Source organism: Salvelinus fontinalis, unplaced genomic scaffold (genome assembly GCF_029448725.1).
Source record: "Salvelinus fontinalis isolate EN_2023a unplaced genomic scaffold, ASM2944872v1 scaffold_0051, whole genome shotgun sequence".
NCBI lineage: Eukaryota > Metazoa > Chordata > Actinopteri > Salmoniformes > Salmonidae > Salvelinus > Salvelinus fontinalis.
In genome coordinates this window covers 146,508-168,335 of record NW_026600260.1, presented here as the reverse complement: position 1 = coordinate 168,335, position 21,828 = coordinate 146,508, and the positions used below count along the sequence as shown (strand labels likewise).

Sequence of the window (21,828 nt, the reverse complement as noted above, 5' to 3'; positions counted from 1 at the left end):
ATTCCATGTATTGACAGGAACAATAGTGGGGAACGTGGAAGCAGGAGAGCACAGCAAAGGATCGACAAACACCATCTTCTCTGTGTCGGAGGACGACGGGGAGGGCCTGTTCCTGCTCAGCCATCTCTCCGGTGACTTTCTGCTGTCACGCTCCCTGGACTACGAAACCCAGAGACTCTACATCCTGACAGTGGTAGTGAAGCATGGGGCCTTAGGGGCCAGCAGAGTCAGGGTCTATTTTAATGTGCTGGATGTCAACGATAACCGTCCAGTGTTCAGACTGGACTCTTACTCTGTCTCTGTACCAGAGGACAGCCCTGTTGGAACCTGCTTCCTCTCTCTCAATGTCTCTGATGCGGATGACGGTGAGTGTGGAACAACATGTTTAACATACCACCTGACACAGACAGGTGCTGTATAGACCAAGGTTGTGTTTATTAGGTATCAAACGGACAAAGCATTACCAGTTTCGGTCCTATTTATTTATTTACTAGTCAGCCACATCACATGATCAAAGCCACATCAAGGCTTGTCTGCTGAAAACAGGCTCTACTGTATACGTAACCTGGACATTTGATCACGGATCTATGATCATTTCAACAGTAGTTGAGCTCCTTGCAAATGACTAATAAAACAACTATCTCATTGCCATCTCTATGCCATTTACATTTTTTACATGTAATCTCCGGTTCTCCATCATTCCATAAAATGACCTGGACATGTCTCTGTCCCCGGACCTAGTTGTCCAGCCAGGCTTTGGGCTCCCGAGTGGCGCAGTGGTCTAAGGCACTGCATCTCAGTGTTAGAGGCGTCACTACAGACACCCTGGTTCGATTCCAGGCTGTATTACAACCAGCCGTGATTGAGAGTCCCATAGAGTGGCGCACAATTGGCCCAGCGTCGTCCGGTGTTTTGGCCAGTCATTGTAAATAAGAATTTGTTCTTAACTGACTTTCCTAGTTAAATAAAGGTTAAATTTATGACCAAAAGAATGTGGATCCTGCTTGTCGAACATCTCTAAAATCATGGCCATTAATATGGAGTTGGTCCCCCCTTTGCTGCTATAACAGCCTCCACTCTTCTTGGAAGGCTTTCCACTAGATGTTGTCATGCTGAAACAGGAAAGGGCCTCCCACAAAGTTGGAAGCACAGAATCATCTAGAATGTCAGTGTATTTTGTAGCATTAAGATTTCCATTCACTTGGAACTAAGGGGCCTTGCCCAAACCATGGAAAACAGCTCCAGACATTCATTCCTACCTCCCCCAAACTTTAAAGTTGGCACTGTGGATTCGGACAGGTAGCATTCCCAGAGTTATTTGTCGGACTGCTAGATTGTAAAGCGTGATTCATCAATCCAGAGAACGTGTCTCCACTGCTCCAGAATCCAATGGCGGTAGGTGATCCTAGGCTTGTGTGTGGCTCAGCCATAGAAGCCCATTTCATAAAGCTCCTGATGAACAGTTCTTATGCTGACGTTGCTTCCAGAGGCAGTTTGGAACTCAGTAGTCAGTTTTGCAACCGAGGACAGGCGATTTTTACACGCTACACGCTTCAGCGGTCCCATTCTGTGAGCTTGTGAGGCCTACCACTTCTCAGCTGAGCCGTTGTTGTTCCAAGACAATTCCACTTCACAATAACAGCACTTACAGTTGACCAGGGGAGCTTTAGCAGGGCAGAAATTTGATGAACTGACTTGGAAATGTGGCATCCTATGACGGTGAGTCACTGAGCTCTTCAGTAAGGTTGTTCTACTGCCAATGTTTATCTATAGAGATTGCATGGCTGTGTGCTCAATTTGATACACCTGTCAGCAACAGATGTGGCTGAAATAGCTGAATCCACTCATTTGAAGGGGTGTTCACATACGTTTGTATATACAGTGCATTGGGAAAGTATTCAGACCCCTTGACTTACCACATTTTATGTATGTATAAAAAATAAAAAAAATCCTCATCAATCTGTTGAAACCCCCTCGGACGGTTACGTCGGCAGACCAGTCGTGATGGATCGGCTGGAATACCCAATGTGGTATGGATCTCAATTTAGTCCAAGATGGCGTAGCAGTCGGGCGTCTGTTTTGTTTGTCTTGTCCCGTCACGTGTAATTATCGTTTTCTTCGTATATATTTCGTATACATTTTTTATATGTTTAATCTCAATTTCCATCTACGGACTGAATATACTCTCCTGCAACCCGCCTCACTCAATGTGGTATGGATCTGCTATTTTTATACTTTAGAACCGGAACCCCCATCAGAAGCTTGCCAGCTAACTAGCTACTAGCTAGTAGTCAGTTAGCCACTGCTAGCGGTCATCACCGTTAACTCGGACATCAGCCAGCCTCAGCCAGGTCAATTCCCGCCGATCCATCGCGACTGGTCTGCTGACGTAACCGTCCGAGGGGGTTTCAACAGGCTCTTCCGTTGCAACGTCCCCGAGGCTCATCTGCTAGCCTGCTCTCCCCGGCCTGCTAGCTGTCTGAATCGCCGTGTCTCCAGCTCGCCTAGCTACTCACTGAACCCTATGATCGCCTAGCTACTCACTGAACCCTATGATCACTCAGCTACACATGCCTCACCCTAATGTCAATATGCCTCGTCTATTGCTGTTTTGGTTAGTGATTGTTGTCTTATTTCACTGTAGAGCCTCCAGCCCTGCTCAATATGCCTTAGCTAGCCCTTTTGTTCCACCCCTCACACATGCGGTGACCTCACCTGGCTTAAATGGTGCCTCTAGAGAACAAACCTCTCTGATCGTCACTCAATGCCTAGGTTTACCTCCAATGTACTCACATCCTACCATACCCTTGTCTGTACATTATGCCTTGAATCTATTCTACCGTGCCCAGAAACCTGCTCCTTTTACTCTCTGTTCCGAAAGTACTAGACGACCAGTTCTTATAGCCTTTAGCAGTACCCTTATCCTACTCCTCCTCTGTTCCTCTGGTGATGTAGAGGTTAATCCAGGCCCTGCAGTCCCCAGCTCCACTCCTATTTCCCAGGCGCTCTCATTAGTTGACTTCTGTAACCGTAAAAGCCTTGGTTTCATGCATGTTAACATGAGAAACATCCTCCCTAAGTTTGTTTTATTCACTGCTTTAGCACACTCCGCCAACCCGGATGTCCTAGCCGTGTCTGAATCCTGGTTTAGGAAGGCCACCAAAAATCCAGAAATTTCCATCCCTAACTATAACATTTTCCGACAAGATAGAACTGCCAAAGGTGGCGGAGTTAGTCTGCAGAGATCTGTAATACTATCCATTTCTGTGCCCGAACAATTTGAGCTTCTACTTTTAAAAATCCACCTTTCCAGAAACAAGTCTCTCACCGTTGCCACTTGTTATAGACCACCTTCAGCACCCAGCTGTGCCCTGGACACCATATGTGAATTCATCGCCCCCATCTATCTTCAGAGTTCGTCCTGTTAGGTGACCTAAACTTGGACATGCTTATCACCCCGGCCATCCTACAATCTAAGACAGATGCCCTCAATCTCACACAAATTATCAAGGAACATACCAGTACAACCCTAAATCCGTAACCATGGGCACCCTCTTAGATATCATCTTGACCAACTTGCCCTCTAAATACACCTCTGCTGTCTTCAACCAGGATCTCAGCGATCACTGCCTCATTTCCTGCATGCAAAATGGGTCCGTGGTCAAACGACCACCCCTCATCACTGTCAAACGCTCCCTAAAACACTTCAGAGAGCAGGCCTTTCTAATCAACCTGGCCCGGGTATCCTGGAAGGATATTGACCTCATCCCATCAGCAGAGGATGCCTGGTTGTCTTCAAAATTGTTTTCCTCACCACCTTAAATAAGCATGCCCCATTAAAAAAAAATTGAACTAAGAACAGATATAGCCCTTGGCTCACCCCAGAGTTGACTGCCCTTGACCAGCACAAAAACATCATGTGGCGTTATGCGTAGCATCGAATAGCCCCGCGATATGCAACTTTTCAGGGAAGTCAGGAACCAATATACCCAGTCAGTTAGGAAAGCTAAGGCTAGCTTTTCAAACAGAAATTTGCTTCGTGTAGCACTAATAACAAAAGGTTCTGGGACACTGTAAAGTCCATGGAGAACAAGAGCACCTCCTCCCAGCTGCCCACGGCACTTAGGATAAGAAACACTGTCACCACTGATAAATCTACGATAATCGATCATTTCAATAAGCATTTTTCTACGGCTGGCCAAGCTTTCCACTTGGCTACCCCTAACCCGGCCAACATCTCAGCACCCCCTGCAGCAACTTGTCAAAGCCTCCCCCTGCTTCTCCTTCACCCAAATCCAGACAGCTGATGTTCTGAAAAATCTGGATCCCTACAAATCAGCTGAGCTAGACAATCTGGACCCTCTCTTTCTAAAATGATCAGCTGAAATTGTTGCAACCCTTATTACGAGCCTGTTCAACCTCTTTCGTATCGCCTGAGATCCCTAAAGATTGGAAAGCTGCCACGGTCATCCCCCTCATCAAAGGGGGAGACACTCTAGACCCAAACTGTTATAGACCTACAGTATATCACAAAAGTGAGTACACCCCTCACATTTTTGTAAATATTTGGGTATATCTTTTCATGTGACAACACTGAAGAAATGACACTTTGCTACAATGTAAAGTAGTGAGTGTACAGCTTGTATAACAGTGTACATTTGCTGTCCCCTCAAAATAACTCAACACACAGCCATTAATGTCTAAAACGCTGGCAACAAAAGTGAGTACACCCCTAAGTGAAAATGTCCAAATTGGTCCCAAAGTGTCAATATTTTGTGTGGCCACCATCATTTTCCAGCACTGCCTTAACCTTCTTGGGCATGGAGTTCACCAGAGCTTCACAGGTTGACACTTGAGTCCTCTTCCACTCCTCCATGACGACATCACGGAGCTGGTGGATGTTAGAGAGCTTGCACTCCTCCACCTTCCGTTTGAGGATGCCCCACAGATGCTCAATAGGGTTTAGGTCTGGAGACATGCTTGGCCAGTCCATCACCTTTACCCTCAGCTTCTTTAGCAAGGCAGTGGTCGTCTTGGAGGTGTGTTTGGGGTCGTTATCATGTTGGAATACTGCCCTGCGGCCCAGTCTCCGAAGGGAGGGGATCATGATCTGCTTCAGTATGTCACAGTACATGTTGGTATTCACAGTTCCCTCAATGAACTGTAGCTCCCCAGTGCCGGCAGCACTCATGCAGCCCCAGACCATGACATTCCCACCACCATGCTTGACTGTAGGCAAGACACACTTGTCTTTGTACTCCTCACCTGGTTGCCGCCAGACACGCTTGACACCATCTGAACCAAATACGTTTATCTTGGTCTCATCAGACCACAGGACATGGTTCCAGTAATCCATGTCCTTAGTCTGCTTGTCTTCAGCAAACTGTTTGCGGGCTTTCTTGTGCATCATCTTTAGAAGAGGCTTCCACCTGGGACGACAGCCATGCAGACCAATTTGATGCAGTGTACGGCGTATGGTCTGAGCACTGACAGGCTGACCCCCCACCCCTTCAACCTCTGCAGCAATGCTGGCAGCACTCATACGTCTATTTCCCAAAGACAACCTCTGGATATGACGCCAAGCACGTGCACTCAACTTCTTTGGTCGACCATGGCGAGGCCTGTTCTGAGTGGAACCTGTCCAGTTAAACCTCTGTATGGTCTTGGCCACCGTGCTGCAGCTCAGTATCAGGGTCTTGGCAATCTTCTTATAGCCCAGGCCATCTTTATGTAGATCAACAAATATTTTTTTCAGATCCTCAGAGAGTTCTTTGCCATGAGGTGCCATGTTGAACTTCCAGTGACCAGTCAGTATGAGGGAGTGTGAGAGCGATGACACCAAATTTAACACACCTGCTCCCCATTCACACCTGAGACCTTGTAACACTAAAGAGTCACATGACACCGGGGAGGGAAAATGGCTAATTGGGCCCAATTTGGACATTTTCACTTAGGGGTGTACTCACTTTTGTTGCCAGCGGTTTAGACATTAATGGCTGTGTGTTGAGTTATTTTGAGGGGACAGCAAATGTACACTGCTATACAAGCTGTACACTCACTACTTTACAATGTAGCAAAGTGTCATTTCTTCAGTGTTGTCACATGAAAAGATATACTCAAATATTTACAAAAATGTGAGGGGCGTACTCACTTTTGTGATATACTGTATATCCATCCTGCCCTGCCTTTTTAAAATCTTCGAAAGCCAAGTTAACATACAGATCACTGACCATTTCGAATGCCACCGTACCTTCTCCACTATGCAATCTTGTTTCCGAGCTGGTCATGGGTGTACCTCAGCCACGCTCAAGGTCCTAAAAGATATCATAACCGCCATCGAAAAAAACATTCTGTGCAGCCGTCTTCATCGACCTGGCCAAGGCTTTCGACTCTGTCAATCACAGCATTCGCAATCATCGGCAGACTCAATAGCCTTGGCTTCTCAAATGACTGCCTCGTCTGGTTCACCAACTACTCTCAGATAGAGTTCAGTGTGTCAAATCAGAGTGCCTGTTGTCCGGACCTATGGCAGTCTCTGTGGGTGCCACAGGGTTCAATTCCCGGGCCGACTCGTTTCTCTGTGTATATCAATGATGTCGCTCTTGCTGCTGGTGATTCTCTGATCCACCTCTACGCAGACGACACCATTTTGTATACATCTGGCCCTTCTTTGGACACTGTGCTAACAAACCTCCAAACGAGCTTCAATGCCATACAACACTCCTTCCGTGGCCTCCAACTGCTTTTAAATGCTAGTAAAACTAAGTGCATGCTATTCAACCGATTGCTGCCCGCACCCTCCCGCCCAACTAGCATCACTACTCTGTACGGTTCTGACCTAGAATATCTGGACGACTACAAATACCTAGGTGTCTGGTTAGACTGTAAACTCTCCTTCCAGACTCATATTAAACATCTCCAATCGAAAATTTAATCTAGAATCGGCTTCCTATTTCGCAACAAAGCCTCATTCACTCACGCTGCCAAACATACCCTCGTAAAACGGACTATCCTACCGATCCTTGACGATCCTTGACGATCCTTCGGCGATGTAATTTACAAAATAGCCTCCAACACTCTACTCAACAAATTGGACGTAGTCTATCAGTGCCAACTGTTTTGTCACCAAAGCCCCATATGTTACCCACCACTGTGACCTTTTATGCTCTCGTTGGCTGGCCCTCACAACATATTCGTCACCAAACCCACTGGCTCCAGGTCATCTATAAGTCTTTGCGAGGTAAAGCCCCGCCTTATCTCAGCTCACTGGTCACCATAGCAGCACCCACCCGTAGTACGCGCTCCAGCAGGTATATTTCACTCGTCGTCCCCAAAGCCAACACTTCATTTGGCCGCCTTTCCTTCCAGTTCTCTGCTGCCAATGACTGGAATGAATGGCAAAAAAATAGATCCATTCCTAATCTCGAGACAGAGTTTGAGGGAACAATAGAGAAGTTGAGTTTGAAGAATGCGCTTCCAGTACCGGATAGACTGATCCTAGAGGATGCATTTTTATTCAACCAACCCCAGGATCCAAAGATCCAAACAAAACCGCGAATAGTCCCAGCTGAACAAAGACCAGCCTCATTTTTATTGTGAAGAAGAGACACTGACCAGTTAGAAGGTAATGGTGATGCTGGTCCTGGAGTTTGTCCAAGGGAATCACTTTCAGTCTTGTTGAGTTCTGTTTTATCCAGTGAACGTCAATTGATCCAATGAGCTAAATGATTGAGAAGCAGAATGATGCACTATCCAAGATGTTGGTGGGATTACTTGGACTGAATGCCTGGAGTAGTTCCACTGCTTTGTCTGTGAACTGTGTTGTCTGTGTGCAGCTTATTTTAGTATGGTTACATGTTTTACTATATGTGTAATCCCTTCCATATAACTGTTTTAACCAGACACTTTAGGTTACAGCTAAGATCATTTTATTGGAACTCTTCTTCACTTCCTCTTCGCCTCTATGTGAGAGTAAGTGGTTTGCAGTGTCTATATGCAATACAAAGATGCCAGACAATCATAGTCTAAAGGCAGATCACACACTACATACAGTGCATTTGGAAAGTATACAGACCCCTTGGCTTTTTCCACAACTTATGTTACAGCCTTATTCTAAAATGGATTAAATAAAAAGAAATCCTCAATCTACACACAATAATGACCAAGCAAAAACAAGTTTTTAGAAATGTTTGTAAATGTATTAAAAATAAAAAACAAATACCTTATTTACATAAGTATTCAGACATTATGCTATGAGACTTATTTGAGCTCAGGTGCATCCTGTTTCCATTGATTATCCTTGATTGGAATCCACCTGTGGAAAATTCAATTGATTGGACATATTTTGGAAAGGCACACACCTGTCTATATAAGGTCCCTTCAATGCTACATTTCTGTAGCATTGAAGGTCCCCAAGAACACAGTGGCCTCCATCATTCTAAATGGAAGAAGTTTGGAACCCACCAAGAATCTTCCTAAAGTTGACAGCCCGCTTGGAGTTTGCCAAAAGGACTCTCCGACCATGAGAAACAAGATGCTTTGGTCTGATGAAACCGAGATGGAACTCTTTGGCCTGAATGCCAATCGTCACGTCTGGAGGAAACCTGGCACCATACCTACGGTGAAGCACGGTGGTTGCAGCATCATGCTGTGGGGTTGTTTTCAGCGGCAGGGACTGGGAGACTAGTCAGGATCGAGAGAACGATGAACGTCCTGTTGGAAGTTGAACCTCCCAACAGGACAACGACCCTGGGCACATAGCAAAGATAACGCAGGAGTGGCTTCAGGACAAATCTCATTGTCCCCAGCCAGAGCCCGGACTTGAACCCGATCAAACATCTCTGGAGAGTCCTGAAAATAGCTGTGCAGTGACGCTCCCCATCCAACCTGACAGAGCTTGAGAAGATCTGCAGAGAAGAATGAGAGAAACTCCCCAAATATAGGTATATCAAGCTTGTAGCGTCATACCCTATAAGCCTCGAGGCTGTAATCGCTGCCAAAGGTGCTTCAACAAAGTACTGAGTCTGAATATTTATGTAAATGTTATTTTTTATACATTTGCAAAAATTTCTAAAAACCTGTTTTTGCTTTGTCATTATGGATTATTAGGTGTAGATTGAGGAAGAAAAAAATATATTTAATCAATTTTAGAATAAGTCTGTAACGTAACAAAATGTGGAAAATAAGTCTGAAGAGGGGGTCTGAATAATTTGCGAATGCACTGTACTTTACACATTTGTATTCAAACGATGATATTATCCATCAATTTTATTGTTAGACTACATGATATTATAGATTATGTATCTTTCAGATATCCTATCCTTCGTATTGAATAATCCTCCTTGATGTTGTCTGTCAGGTATGAACGGAGAGGTGGACATAGAAGTGACAGCCGAAGATGGCGACACTACATTCTCGGTCAATCCAGACGGTGCTCTCTGCCTAAACATAGAGTTAGACAGAGAGAGCAGCTCAGACTACCGTCTGACAGTCCAGGCTACCGATCGTGCTCTGTCCATTTCTAGACGCCTCACTGCCACAGCACGTGTTGTCGTCAATGTAGACGATATAAACGACAACATGCCGTCTTTCACGTCAGCCGGTAGTGTCACCATCCCAGAAGACACTGCTCTCCAGACTGTTGTCATGGTGATACAGGCAGTGGATGTGGACTCAGGATCCAACGGGGACGTCGTCTACACCCTGGAGGACACGTCAGTCAGTGTGTTCAGTATCAACCGTACTAATGGTCGTCTGTACTTGCAGCAGCCTCTGGACAGAGAGCAGGTAAATTGACTCTACTTTTTAACTTTTTACTCTTTCTAGCACTGATTTTGCTGATAGTGGCATGGTTTTACTGTCATTGATCATTATTATGTGGTAGTGTTACCTACTTAGTAGGTTTCTTTCTATTTAGAATCGTTTTACTGGGATAGGGGATGTGATACATCTGAGACAGATAGAGGACATACAAGTGGCAGACCTGGGGATCAAACCCCCACTGCTAGAGGCCATACATAGTACAGGGTTGGCAACACTACCACTAGACTAGACCCCAGTACCTTACCTCTTTTAGTTGAATATCTGCTAATAAACTGAACTCACTTTATATTTTCACTTTGCAGGTTTCTCACCCTGAACATCGTTTATGGGTCAGGAGAAACAGTAATCCATGGTTTGGTTTTCTTTAAAAATCCATTACAAACTTCAGCTAACTTTAGCCATCACTAGCAAACAATTTATGGAAGTGATAGGGTCAGGCACTGAAACCTACTAGAATTAATGCAATTACTTGGTTTGATGTTACTTAAAAGTTGACCGTGTCACCTGTGTGCCCCATGCCCCTATCACTCCCACAGATTTTTTGCTAGTTAAAGTTAGCTGAAGTTTAAACTGGCCGTTTAAAGTAAACCAAGCCATAAACTGATCTCAGGGTGAGGAACCATCTAACATTAAATAGTAAAATAGTAAACTTCCCCTTTAACTTAATGATCTGCTAAATGACTGAAATGTGAATGTCATGTAATTTCAGTTGGATACGCTGACTGTCACTGTGACAGCCACAGACAGAGGCTCTCCTCCGCTGGCCTCCTCCATGAACCTAGCAGTGCATGTAGAGGACGCCAACGATCACAACCCAGAGTTCACACACAACTACTACAGCCTGGCAGTCAGAGAGGATACTCACAGAGGAACCAGCCTGTTGCAGCTCCGTGCTCTGGATGGGGACATTGGCTTTAATGGACAGGTGCAGTAATGAGCTGTCCCAGGGTCAGACGAGATATTGGGATTACATTTAATGTACACTATATATACAAAAGTATGTGGACACCCCTTAAAATGAGTGGATTTGGCTATTTCAGCCACACCCGTTGCTGACAAGTGTATGGAATCGAACACAGCCCTGCAATCTCCATAGACAAACATTTGCAGTAGAGTGGCCTCACTGAGGCCTCCCGAGTGGCGCAGCGGTCTAAGGCACTGCATTGCAGTGTTGCGACAACACTACAGCCTGGGGTTCGATCCCAGGCTGTCTCATTACCGACCGTGACCGGGAGTCCCATAGGGGTTTGGCCGGAGGTGCTTTACTTGGCTCATCACGCTCGAGCGACTCCTTGTGGCGGGCCGGGGGCCTGCAGGCTGACTTCGGTCATCAGTTGAACAGTGTTTCCTTCGACACATTGGTGCTTCTAAATTGAGCAAACGGGTGTTTAGAAGCGCGGCTTGGCGGGTCATGTTTCAGAGGACGTTGCAGTGATGAGACAAGATTCTAATCATGAAATTGGGGAGAAAAAAAGGGGGTACGATTTATTTATTTTTAATAACGAATGGCCTCAGGGAAGTGCTCAGTGACTATCAACGTGATACCAACAAGTCAATTCGTACATTTTTTGCCCTGCTAGAGTTGCCCCGGTCAACTGTAAGTGCTGCTATTGGCAAGTGGAAATGTCTAGGGGCAACAACAACTCAGCCGCAAAGTGGTACAAGCTCACAGAACGGGACCGCCGAGTGCTGAAGCGCGTAGAGCCTAAAAATTGTCTGTCCTCAGTTCCAAACTGCCTCTGGAAGCAACGTCAGCACAGGAAGTGTTCTTCAGGAGCTTCATGAAATGGTTTTCCATGGTCGAGCAGCCGCACACAAGCCTAAGATCACCATGTGCAATGCCAAGCTGTAGTGGTGTAAAGCTCACCATCTTGCAGTCCGACGGACGTATCGGGGTTTGGCGGATGCCAGTAGAACACTACCTGCCCGAATGCATAGTGCCAACTGTAAAGTTTGGTGGAGGAGGAATAATGGTCTGGGGCTGTTTTTCATGGTTCGGGCTAGGCCTCTTAGGAAGAAGGGAGGGAGATTCTGTGCTTCCAACTTTGTGGCAACAGTTTGGGAAGGCATTTTCCAGTTTCAGCATGCCGATGCGCACCCATGCACAAAGCGAGGTCCATACAGAAATGCTTTGTCGAGATCGGTGTGGAATAACTTGACTGGCCTGCACAGAGCCCTGACCTCAACCCCATCGAACACCTTTGGTATGAATTGGAACGCCAACTGCAAACCAGGCCTAATCCCCCAACATCAGTGCCTGACCTCACTAATGCTCTTGTGGCTGAACAGAAGAAAGTCCCCGCAGAACTTCTAGTGGAAAGCCTTCCCAGAAGAGTGGAGGTTGTTATACAGGGGGGAACCAACTCCATATTAATGCCTATGATTTTGGAATGAGATGTTTGACCAGCAGGTGTCCACATACTTCTGGTCTTGTATTTGTTTTTAATGTTCTGAAATGTCTGTTTTTGTAAACATGACCAATAAGAACTCTGAACTCTAAATGGACAGGTGCGCTACCAGCTGTCTCAGGGGAGCCCGTTCCTGGTGGACTCAGTCCGAGGTGTCATCTCCCTGATAGACAGGCTGGACAGAGAGAGAGCCTCCTTTCACCTGCTAGCCGTCACAGCCATGGACCAGGGCAGCATGCCCAGGTCAGCCACTGCTGTGGTCAACATCACTGTCCTAGATGTCAATGACTGTAGGCCGCAGTTCTCTCCAGACACACTGACGCTCCATGTGTTGGAGAACGGCGGAGACCCGTCTCAGCTCACCCGCCAGGTAACTGCTGTGGTAGGGCCATTGCTTTATTATTACACCCTTATTTAGTTAGGTAAGTCATTGGGAACAAGTGATCCTTTATAATAAGGACCTGGTTAGGACCTGGAGTAATCTGACTGAAGTACCCTCCAGCTTCATATGAACAAACAGATGACGTTGCAATGAATGTAATCTCAGAACCCAGAACCAAATCTTTCATGCGTTTGCCAGCTCTTCGATATGTATGTCACTAGAGACTATGATGGATGTTATGACAGGAGACAATCACATCATGTTACCAATGTACCAACATAATTTTGATGCAGCCATAATTCATTGTCATTTCGTGTAATCTCATAATGATGATTGAGTTATTATTAGCCCTTTTGAGTCTATTAAACAATTGCCACATGACATACAGTATGACATAACACACAGTAGTATCATGAGTTGAATACAATACAAGTAATACATTAGTAATACATTATACCTGTTGTCTTTCAGTAATATCTTAACCCCCCCCCCCCCAATTGTGACCAGGTATCAGCTAGGGATGATGATCTAGGGGTGAACAGCCAGATGAGGTACTTCATAGATAGAGACTGGGAGGGTCTCTTCTCTCTGTCTCCAAACGGCACCTTTCACATGCTACAGAGCCTGGACAGGGAGGTGACATCTCTCTACAAGTTAGACATCATGGCTGTCGACTCAGGTGATCACGGTCTCTGCTTCCATATGACAAAAACACGTTGTTCCTTTAAGAAATATCAGTTTTTTCTGCTTTACAAGTATAATGCATACACATGAGGGCTGCACCTAAATTGTATACTGTATATCACACTGTGAATCCCGACTGCAGTGATTCGTGTGTGATGTAGGATTTAGCTAAGCTATCTCTGAGCAGTAATGAATATGGAATAAGATGTTCTTTTATGTTTGTCGAGACATCACAAAATAAAAACTCATACATGCTTATAGCAAGTAATAAAGCATAACACCGTTACAGGCTGTTAGTATCTTTTTGATACTGTTCTTTTTTTTGGTCTCTTCAGGTTTGCCGCCTCTGACAGGGACTGTGACAGTCCACGTTGTAGTGGACGATATGAATGACAACCGGCCAGTGTTTAGTGAGGAGGTCTACACCACCATTGTCTATGAGGATAGCCCTGCAGGCACAGTGTTTGCCATGGTCACTGCCTATGATGCAGATGAAGGTGTCAATGGACAAATAAGGTACAGTTCCCTTGACTGGAACAAGATAGGAAGTCCTGTGGATCCTCATCACTGGAGTTGAGAAAGTATATATGGTTAGATCTTTTGCTGTGATGTTATTTTTGATTCACTGCTGTAATTCGACGGTTAACTGTATTCCAGGTATTCCATAGAGAGTGCTGATGGACCCTTCTCTATTGAGGACACGTCTGGGGAGCTGTTGACCACTGGCGTGCTGGACAGGGAGGCGGTGGCAATCTACAGACTGACTGTGGTGGCCAGGGACACACACCCCACACAGCAGCTGTCCAGCTCTGTACAGGTGTCTGTCCTGGTTGCGGATGTCAACGACCACTGGCCTCAGTTCCTCCACAGCCCCTATGTGGCTAACATGCCGGCTGGATCTGCTCCGGGTGAGGGGGTTTAGTAACAGCAGCCCTTTTAGATATCATAGATAAACAAGGAAAACAAAGTAAATCATATTATTACAAATGCCCTTTATTAATGCGATTATGATAGGTGTACACTGTGTTTATGATTTGTTTCACTGCTGTTTGTGCCCGTGTTCTGCAGGGTCTGTTGTGTGTGCGGTGAGAGCAGTGGATGGTGACTCAGGGATCAATGCACAGCTTCACTTCGTCTTATACGGGCAGAACACTGGCCAGTTCTTCATCAGCCCACACAGGGGAACCATTCTCACCACTGGTGCCCTCGCAGGGACAAACGACATCACTATCAACGTGCACGTGGAAGACGGGGGAGACAATCCTAAATTTGACACAACAACTGTTACCATCAGGTTCAAAGTTCTAATCTTTATTTGTCTGCTCTGGGATTTGTGGGGAAGGACTGTATAAAGGGGGGTTGCTCTTTAACTGTGGTGATGACCTGCCAGCCGGCACATCACCAACTCATCTCTGCATTTTCCTCTTCTTTTTTTCTCTCTCCTTACCAGATTCCAGAATGCCTCAGAGTTCCCCACAGTTGGTGTAGATGTTCTCAGACCATCTCTCTCTGAAGAGGACCCAGAGGGAACTTTGGTAGCTCTGGTCTCAGCCGGGACTTCCAGAGCAGGTCCAGTGTCCTTCTACCTGGTGTCTGGAGACTCTGACCACCTGTTCCGCCTCCACCAAGTCACTGGCCAGTTGACCATCCACCACCCTCTGGACTATGAGACCAACAAAGAGTTTCTACTGCTGGTGGAGGCCAGAGATGCAGGCTCTCCACCGTTCTCTTCTTATGCAGAGATTCACGTGAATGTCACTGATGTGAACGATAACGCACCACAGTTCACTCAGAGTGAATATAGGTGTGAGGTACCGGAGAACTCTCCAGCGACGTGGGTGTGTGACGTGCTCGCCATCGATGCGGACTCTGGGAGTTATGGAAAGGTGCAGTACAGCATTTTAGAGCGGAACATTGACCATGTTTTTACCATCGACTCAGAAAAGGGCATGCTGAGCACAGCAACGAGTTTAGACCGCGAGGAAATACCTGAGTACAATTTAACCATCGTAGCTGCAGACAAGAACAACAGTTTCTATAAAGACATTGCAGTCATGCTAGTGGTGGTTTTGGACACAAACGACCACGCACCTCGGTTTACACAGATCTTCTTCACTGAGATAACTGAGGATTCTCCTATCGGACACACCATTTTACAGATAATCTCAACAGATGACGACATCGGTGCCAATGCTGTGATTACTTATTCCATAATTGACCAGAGGGATGACGTTCTTCCCTTCAGTATTGATAAGACTAGTGGGTGTATAACAGTGTTGCTGTCCCTGGACAGGGAGACCCAGGACCATTATGTGGTGAAAGTCAATGCCAACGACTCAGCTTGGAGCATTAGTACAGACGTGACAATAGACGTAACCGATGTTAATGACAACAAACCTGTCTTTACTAAACAGGTCTACACCGCTACTGTCACTGAGACCAGGGCCCAGGAAGTATTTGTTATGCGAGTCCTCGCTATGGATGCTGACCTGGGACAAAACAGTCAGATTGTGTATCTGATCGACCCTCCCAGTGAGCAGTTCTGGGTCAATGCGTCTACTGGGGATATTCTCACCAAGCAACCCATGTCTTTACTAAATCAGTCTGCCTCTCTGAGCCTTAGTATTACGGTTGTAGCCTCCGACTGTGGCAATGTTCGTTCATACAGTAACTCCATGGTCATTGTAACCGTTGTTCAGTATAACCACTTCCCTCCCAGCTTCCTGCCTTTCCCGCCTCTCCTGTCCATCCCCTTTAACATCGCCATGGGAACCGAGGTGGTGCGGCTAACAGCCGTGGACCGGGACTCCAATCGCAGCAAAAGCAACACTACCATAGAATACAGTCTCGCCGGAGGTAACGCATCAGATGTTTTTGTAATAAACATGGACGATGGGAGACTGATGCTTAATAGGACATTGAGGCAAAGCCTTAACTCACTGTTGATGCTCATAGTTACAGCAAAGGACCAGGGGTTCCCTCCTCTCTCATCACAGGCTGTTGTTCAATTTGAGGTCACAGGAGAGAATCAGTTTTCCCCGCGGTTTTCAGAGACGTATGCTACCTTCTCCGTCCCTGAGGATCTGCTAGTGGGGTCAGTCATTGGGAAAGTCCAGGCCGAAGACGGAGACGATGGAGTCAATGGTGTGCTCTCATATTCTATAACGTCAGGAAACAAATATTCACCGTTCTCTTTAGGGCAGAGGTCAGGGTTGATTACTCTAGTCGAAAGGCTGGACTATGAGAAACAAAGAGTTTATCGTATTCAGATCACCGCCAAAGACGGAGGCTGGATCTCTAAGACTGGGGCGGTAATCATGACCGTGAATGTCAGTGACGTGAACGACAACCCTCCGGTCTTCACATTGTTACAGTACACAGCCTCAGTGCTGGAGAACTCTGCGGTTGGGACACCGGTCCTCCAGGTCGGAGCTACCGATGCAGACTCAAGCGCCAATGCATATATCACCTACTCACTGATGGCCAGTGGACACTCTGGACAGTTTGCCATTGACTCCAGGAACGGCACTGTCACCACTCTGGATATCTTTGACTTTGAGCTCAAGCAGTCCTTCGAAATAACTGTCAAGGCCTCAGATGCAGAAAACCGCCATTCATTCAGCGTCGCAAACGTTTATATCCAAGTCTCAGGAGTCAACGAGTTCAGCCCAGCGTTCCTGCAACACAAGTTCAACCTGTCCGTCTCCGAGAATGTATCTATTGGAACTAGAGTTGGCAAGGTAACCGCCACTGACTCTGACGAAGGCATCGACGGACAGGTCTTCTACCTGCTCATTGGACAAAGCCGCTGGACAGGCTTCGACGTAGATGAACAGAGTGGAGAGATCTACATCACCGCTGATCTGAGGAAGCAGGGCTACAGCCATGCCACCCTGAGAATCCTAGCTAAGAACCGAGGCGTCATCACAGGGCTAGATGTGGACGAAGCCTTGGTCCACATCAATATAGTGGACACTAACGACCCACCAGAGTTCTCCTCGGGGCTCTACAGTGCGGAGATCAGGGAGGACAGCCTTGTGGGGAATTCTGTTATCAGAGTGGTTGCCCTGGACCAGGACTCTGTCCCAGAGTGGAGCCGCTTCTCCTACAGCATCCCGGATGGAAACATCAACTCATCCTTCTTTGTAGACCCTGTCAGTGGACTTGTGTCTGTCAGTACCCCCCTGGACAGAGAACTGTGGCCCCTATACAACCTGACTGTGACAGCCACAGACCAGGGTTTTCCGCCAGCCACTGGGACTGCTCAAGTTGTGGTGATCATTACTGATGTTAATGACAATGCCCCCACATTGGTCAACACACATGGGCAGGTGAAGGAGAACCAGCCTGCTGGTACCATAGTGGCCAGGCTCAACACCTCTGATGCTGATCTACCTCCCAACCAGGGGCCATTCTCCTACTGGATCGTCCAGCCTGCCTCAGGGAGGAGCTTCACCCTAACTTCTAATGGAGTCCTTTCCACCTCCAGACCTTTGGACCGGGAGGCCAACTCTGTGTTTCATCTGTCGGTGGTGATCAGTGACGCAGGGACTCCTCCGCTGTCCTCCACCACAAAGTTTAACGTCAGAGTCGAGGATGAGAACGATAACCCATCGGTCTCGAGGAATGTCTACATCGAGGTGAAGTACTATGGCAGTGCCTTCCCTGGCGGCTTCATCGGCGACGTCAGACCTGAGGACCAGGATGTGGTGGACACATTTAACTGCAGCATCAGAAACGGACCTCTTAACATGTTCACTATCCCTGACGGCACCTGTGATCTCTGGTCCTCTCCATACCAGGGAGAAGCTACGTACAACATCACAATTGAGGCCACCGACCACCTCCACCCTCTCGTTAACAACAGTATCTACGTGAACTACAAAGGCTTCACCAACGCTTCCATGGACAGCTGTATACTGTTCTATGTGGCGTCCACCTCGGTCGAAGACTTCTTGTCTCTCAATTATTTGAAGTTTGTCAAAGCCCTGGACAGCCTGTTTAACCTGCAGGCCTCCAAGACTCACATGTTTGGGATTAAGCCTACAGGCGATAAAGTCCTGCTCCTGGCTGCGGTGAAGAGTTACAACGGTCAGTACCTGAATGGAGAGGTCGCCAGCAGTATCTCTGCTGCCCACCAGAAACTTCTGGAGGCTCAGAGCAACATCACTTTGTCCTACATCACCAGCGACCCCTGCCTCGTCAACCCCTGTCTGAACGGAGCCACCTGCAACAAAAATGTCCACATCGGCCCAGAGTTGTTTGTCCTGGAGAGCCCGTCGGTCATCTTTGTGTCGCCGCAGAATGAGATCTTTAATTGTTTGTGTTCAACGGGCTTTGCCGGCACCCTGTGTGAAGTAGACGTGGATGAGTGTGACCAGAGACCCTGCGAGAAACAGAGTGTGTGTGTTAATAACCCAGGAGGGTTCCGTTGCCACTGTAAGAGGGGCTTCTCTGGCCTGTACTGCTCAGCTGACGTGGATGTATGCCTGGAGGTCCACTGTCAACATGGAGGGACGTGCCTGAACACGGAGGATGGGGTTCACTGTGACTGTAGTCCTGGATATGAGGGTAAGTAATATTGAACCTGAATCTCAACATTGACTCTATAATGCATCTAACCCAGTCACTACAAATTCATGTTAAAACTGAGGGTTGAGAATTGGAGGTTACTGCAATCACAACACTAAGATGTCAGATGAACACCTGCATTCTACAATGGCTTTACACACACAAACAGTACTGTAGCAATTATTCCAAATACTGTACAGAATTATTTTGACATTTGTCTCAAAACAGAGATGGAGAGAGGATTTGGAGTGTTAACTCTTTAACCTTTTGTTCTTTTCAGGGGAGTTTTGTGAGCTTTCCGTTAACCACTGCGCATCAGCACCTTGTTTCCAAGGCAACTGCACCAATGGTCTGACAGGATACACATGTCATTGCCCTTTTGGTGAGAAATTATACAATCTGTTAACATACACATTTCTTGTCCAGGCTGGGCAGTACATTGGTTAAGTCACTCATATGATTGTATTTGTGGTTATTATATTGACCTGGCATTAAACTAGCTGTAAAAGCTTGTCACACCAACATACATACACTTGATTTCATTGTTGAGTGAATGGTTCGCTACACTGTGTAGCGAACAATTAATGTAAACTCGTGAGATCAGGCGGCTTGCGAGGCTACTGAATGGATGCTCAGTCCTTAAAATGTGCAATCAGAACGCTGGAAGGATTTCTTTGAATCCCTACAAAAATTCTGTCCTGATCCTTCTTTCACAATTATTTTCAGCATTCTTGTTAGTTCTACATTTGCCTTTTTATCTTCTCCCTCAGGTGTGAGTGGCATCCACTGCGAAGAGGACAGCTATGGCTTTGAGGAGTTGTCCTATATGGAGTTTCCTCCTCTAGATCCCAGGAGTAACTTCATCTCCCTGGAGCTGGCCACGTTGCAGCAGAACAGCCTGCTGCTGTATAACCCTGCGGGTAGATGGATTGATTTGGCTTATTTTCTATGAATAAAAACGAAATGTAAAAACTACACAGTGAAACACTGCATTTAAAAACTGTGTGTGATGTGTGCTGTCTGGGGGGGGGGGGATTGAGAATGGAGCAGAAAACACATTTTTGTTGTTTGGTGTAATTAATTGGCAGTTTACGTTGTATTGTTGTAAAATTATTGAGGATAACACCAAAAAAATGAATGTTCCTTTATGGTCCTCAACCATGGTATCAGGCCCGGGCAGTGTAGAGTACCTGGCACTGGAGGTTGTGAAGGGGAGGGTCTGTCTCTCATACGACCTGGGCTCTGGAGCTGTCCATCTGCAGACGGAAAGGCAGGTGGCTGATGGACGCTTTCACAGCATCACTGTCAGGAGGATAGGAAATGTGAGTCCCAAGGGCATGCATGTGCGCGGCCCACACACGCGCGAATAGTATGTGCAGACATAAACACGCACACACTTATTTTTGTTTTCATCTTACAGATAGGCTCTCTACAAGTGGACCACTGTCCTGATGTGATGGCTACTGGATTTTGTCACTCTCAAAGTAATGGCATTGGCTCCAAAAGGTACTTGTGTCTACTCATTATTACCTTATAAAGTCAGAAAAAAAAGAAACGTCAACTGTCAACAAACTCCCACTGTCAACTGCGTTTTATTTTCAGCAAACTTAACATGTGTAAATATTTGTATGAACACAAGATTCAACAACTGAGACATAAACTGAACAAGTTCCACAGACATGTGACTAACAAAAATTTAATAATGTGTCCCTGAACAAATGGGGGGTCAAAATCAAAAGTATCAGTCCGTATCTGGTGTGGCCACCAGCTGCATTAAGTACTGCAGTGCATCTCCTCCTCATGGACTGCACCAGATTTGCCAGTTCTTGCTGTGAGATGTTACCCTACTCTTCCACCAAGGCACTTGCAAGTTCCCGGACATTTCTGGGGGGAATGGCCCTAGCCCTCACCCTCCGAACCAACAGGTCCCAGACGTGCTCAATGGGATTGAGATCCGGGCTCTTCGCTGGCCATGGCAGAACACTGACATTCCTGTCTTGCAGGAAATCACACACAGAACGAGCAGTATGGCAGGTGGCATTGTCATGCTGAAGGGTCATGTCAGGATGAACCTGCAGGAAGGGTACCACATGAGGGAGGAGGATGTCTTCCCTGTAACGCACAGCGTTGAGATTGCCTGCAATGACAACAAGCTCAGTCCGATGATGCTGTGACACACCACCCCAGACCATGACGGACACTACACCTCCAAATCCATCCCGCTCCAGAGTACAGGCCTCAGTGTAACGCTCATTCCTTCGACGATAAACACGAATCCAACCATCACCCCTGGTGAGACAAAACCGCGACTCGTCAGTGAAGAGCACTTTTTTGCCAGTCCTGTCTGGTCCAGCGACGGTGGGTTTGTGCCCATAGGCGACGTTGTTGCCGGTGGATGTCTGGTGAGGACCTGCCTCACAACAGGCCTACAAGCCCTCAGTCCAGCCTCTCTCAGCCTATTGCCGGACAGTATGTGCACTGATGGAGGGATTGTGCGTTCCTGGTGTAACTCAGGCAGTCGTTGTTGCCATCCTGTACCTGTCCCGAAGGTGTGATGTTCGGATGTACCGATCCTGTGCAGGTGTTGTTACACGTGGTCTACCACTGCGAGGACGATCAGCTGTCTGTCCTGTCTCCCTGTAAGCGCTGTCTTAGGCGTCTCACAGTACGGACATTGCAATTTATTGCCCTGGCTACATCTGCAGTCCTCATGCCTCCTTGCAGCATGCCTAAGGCACGTTCACGCAGATGAGCAGGGACCATGGAAATCTTTTTGGTGTTTTTCAGAGTCAGTAGAAAGACCTCTTTAGTGTCCTAAGTTTTCATAACTGTGACCTTAATTGCCTACCATCTGTAAGCTGTTAGTGTCTTAACGACCGTTCCACAGGTGCGTGTTCATTAATTGTTTATGGTTCATTGAACAAGCATGGGAAACAGTGTTTAAACCCTTTACAATGAAGT

At 46.7% G+C, this 21,828-nt stretch overlaps 1 protein-coding gene across 14 annotated transcripts in view; it reads left to right on the top strand.

The window, feature by feature from the left end:
* Nucleotides 1-21,828, top strand: part of LOC129842547 (protocadherin Fat 4) — a 42,517-nt gene that overhangs the window by 6,530 nt on the left and 14,159 nt on the right. For 13 of the 14 annotated variants that reach the window (XR_008757620.1, XR_008757622.1, XR_008757627.1 and 10 more), the window contains exons 3-15: nucleotides 18-365; nucleotides 9,359-9,786; nucleotides 10,532-10,747; nucleotides 12,331-12,612; nucleotides 13,120-13,291; nucleotides 13,632-13,812; nucleotides 13,954-14,204; nucleotides 14,365-14,590; nucleotides 14,747-18,867; nucleotides 19,148-19,249; nucleotides 19,638-19,787; nucleotides 20,038-20,189; nucleotides 20,288-20,373. Coding sequence is in view for 4 of the 14 variants with exons in the window: in XM_055911130.1 (XP_055767105.1) it covers nucleotides 18-365; nucleotides 9,359-9,786; nucleotides 10,532-10,747; nucleotides 12,331-12,612; nucleotides 13,120-13,291; nucleotides 13,632-13,812; nucleotides 13,954-14,204; nucleotides 14,365-14,590; nucleotides 14,747-18,867; nucleotides 19,148-19,249; nucleotides 19,638-19,787; nucleotides 20,038-20,189; nucleotides 20,288-20,373 (6,715 nt within the window). In the remaining 10 variants the exon portion in view is untranslated. The remainder of the gene's footprint in view (nucleotides 1-17; nucleotides 366-9,358; nucleotides 9,787-10,531; nucleotides 10,748-12,330; nucleotides 12,613-13,119; nucleotides 13,292-13,631; nucleotides 13,813-13,953; nucleotides 14,205-14,364; nucleotides 14,591-14,746; nucleotides 18,868-19,147; nucleotides 19,250-19,637; nucleotides 19,788-20,037; nucleotides 20,190-20,287; nucleotides 20,374-21,828) is intronic. The other variant, XM_055911129.1, reaches the window with a different exon arrangement.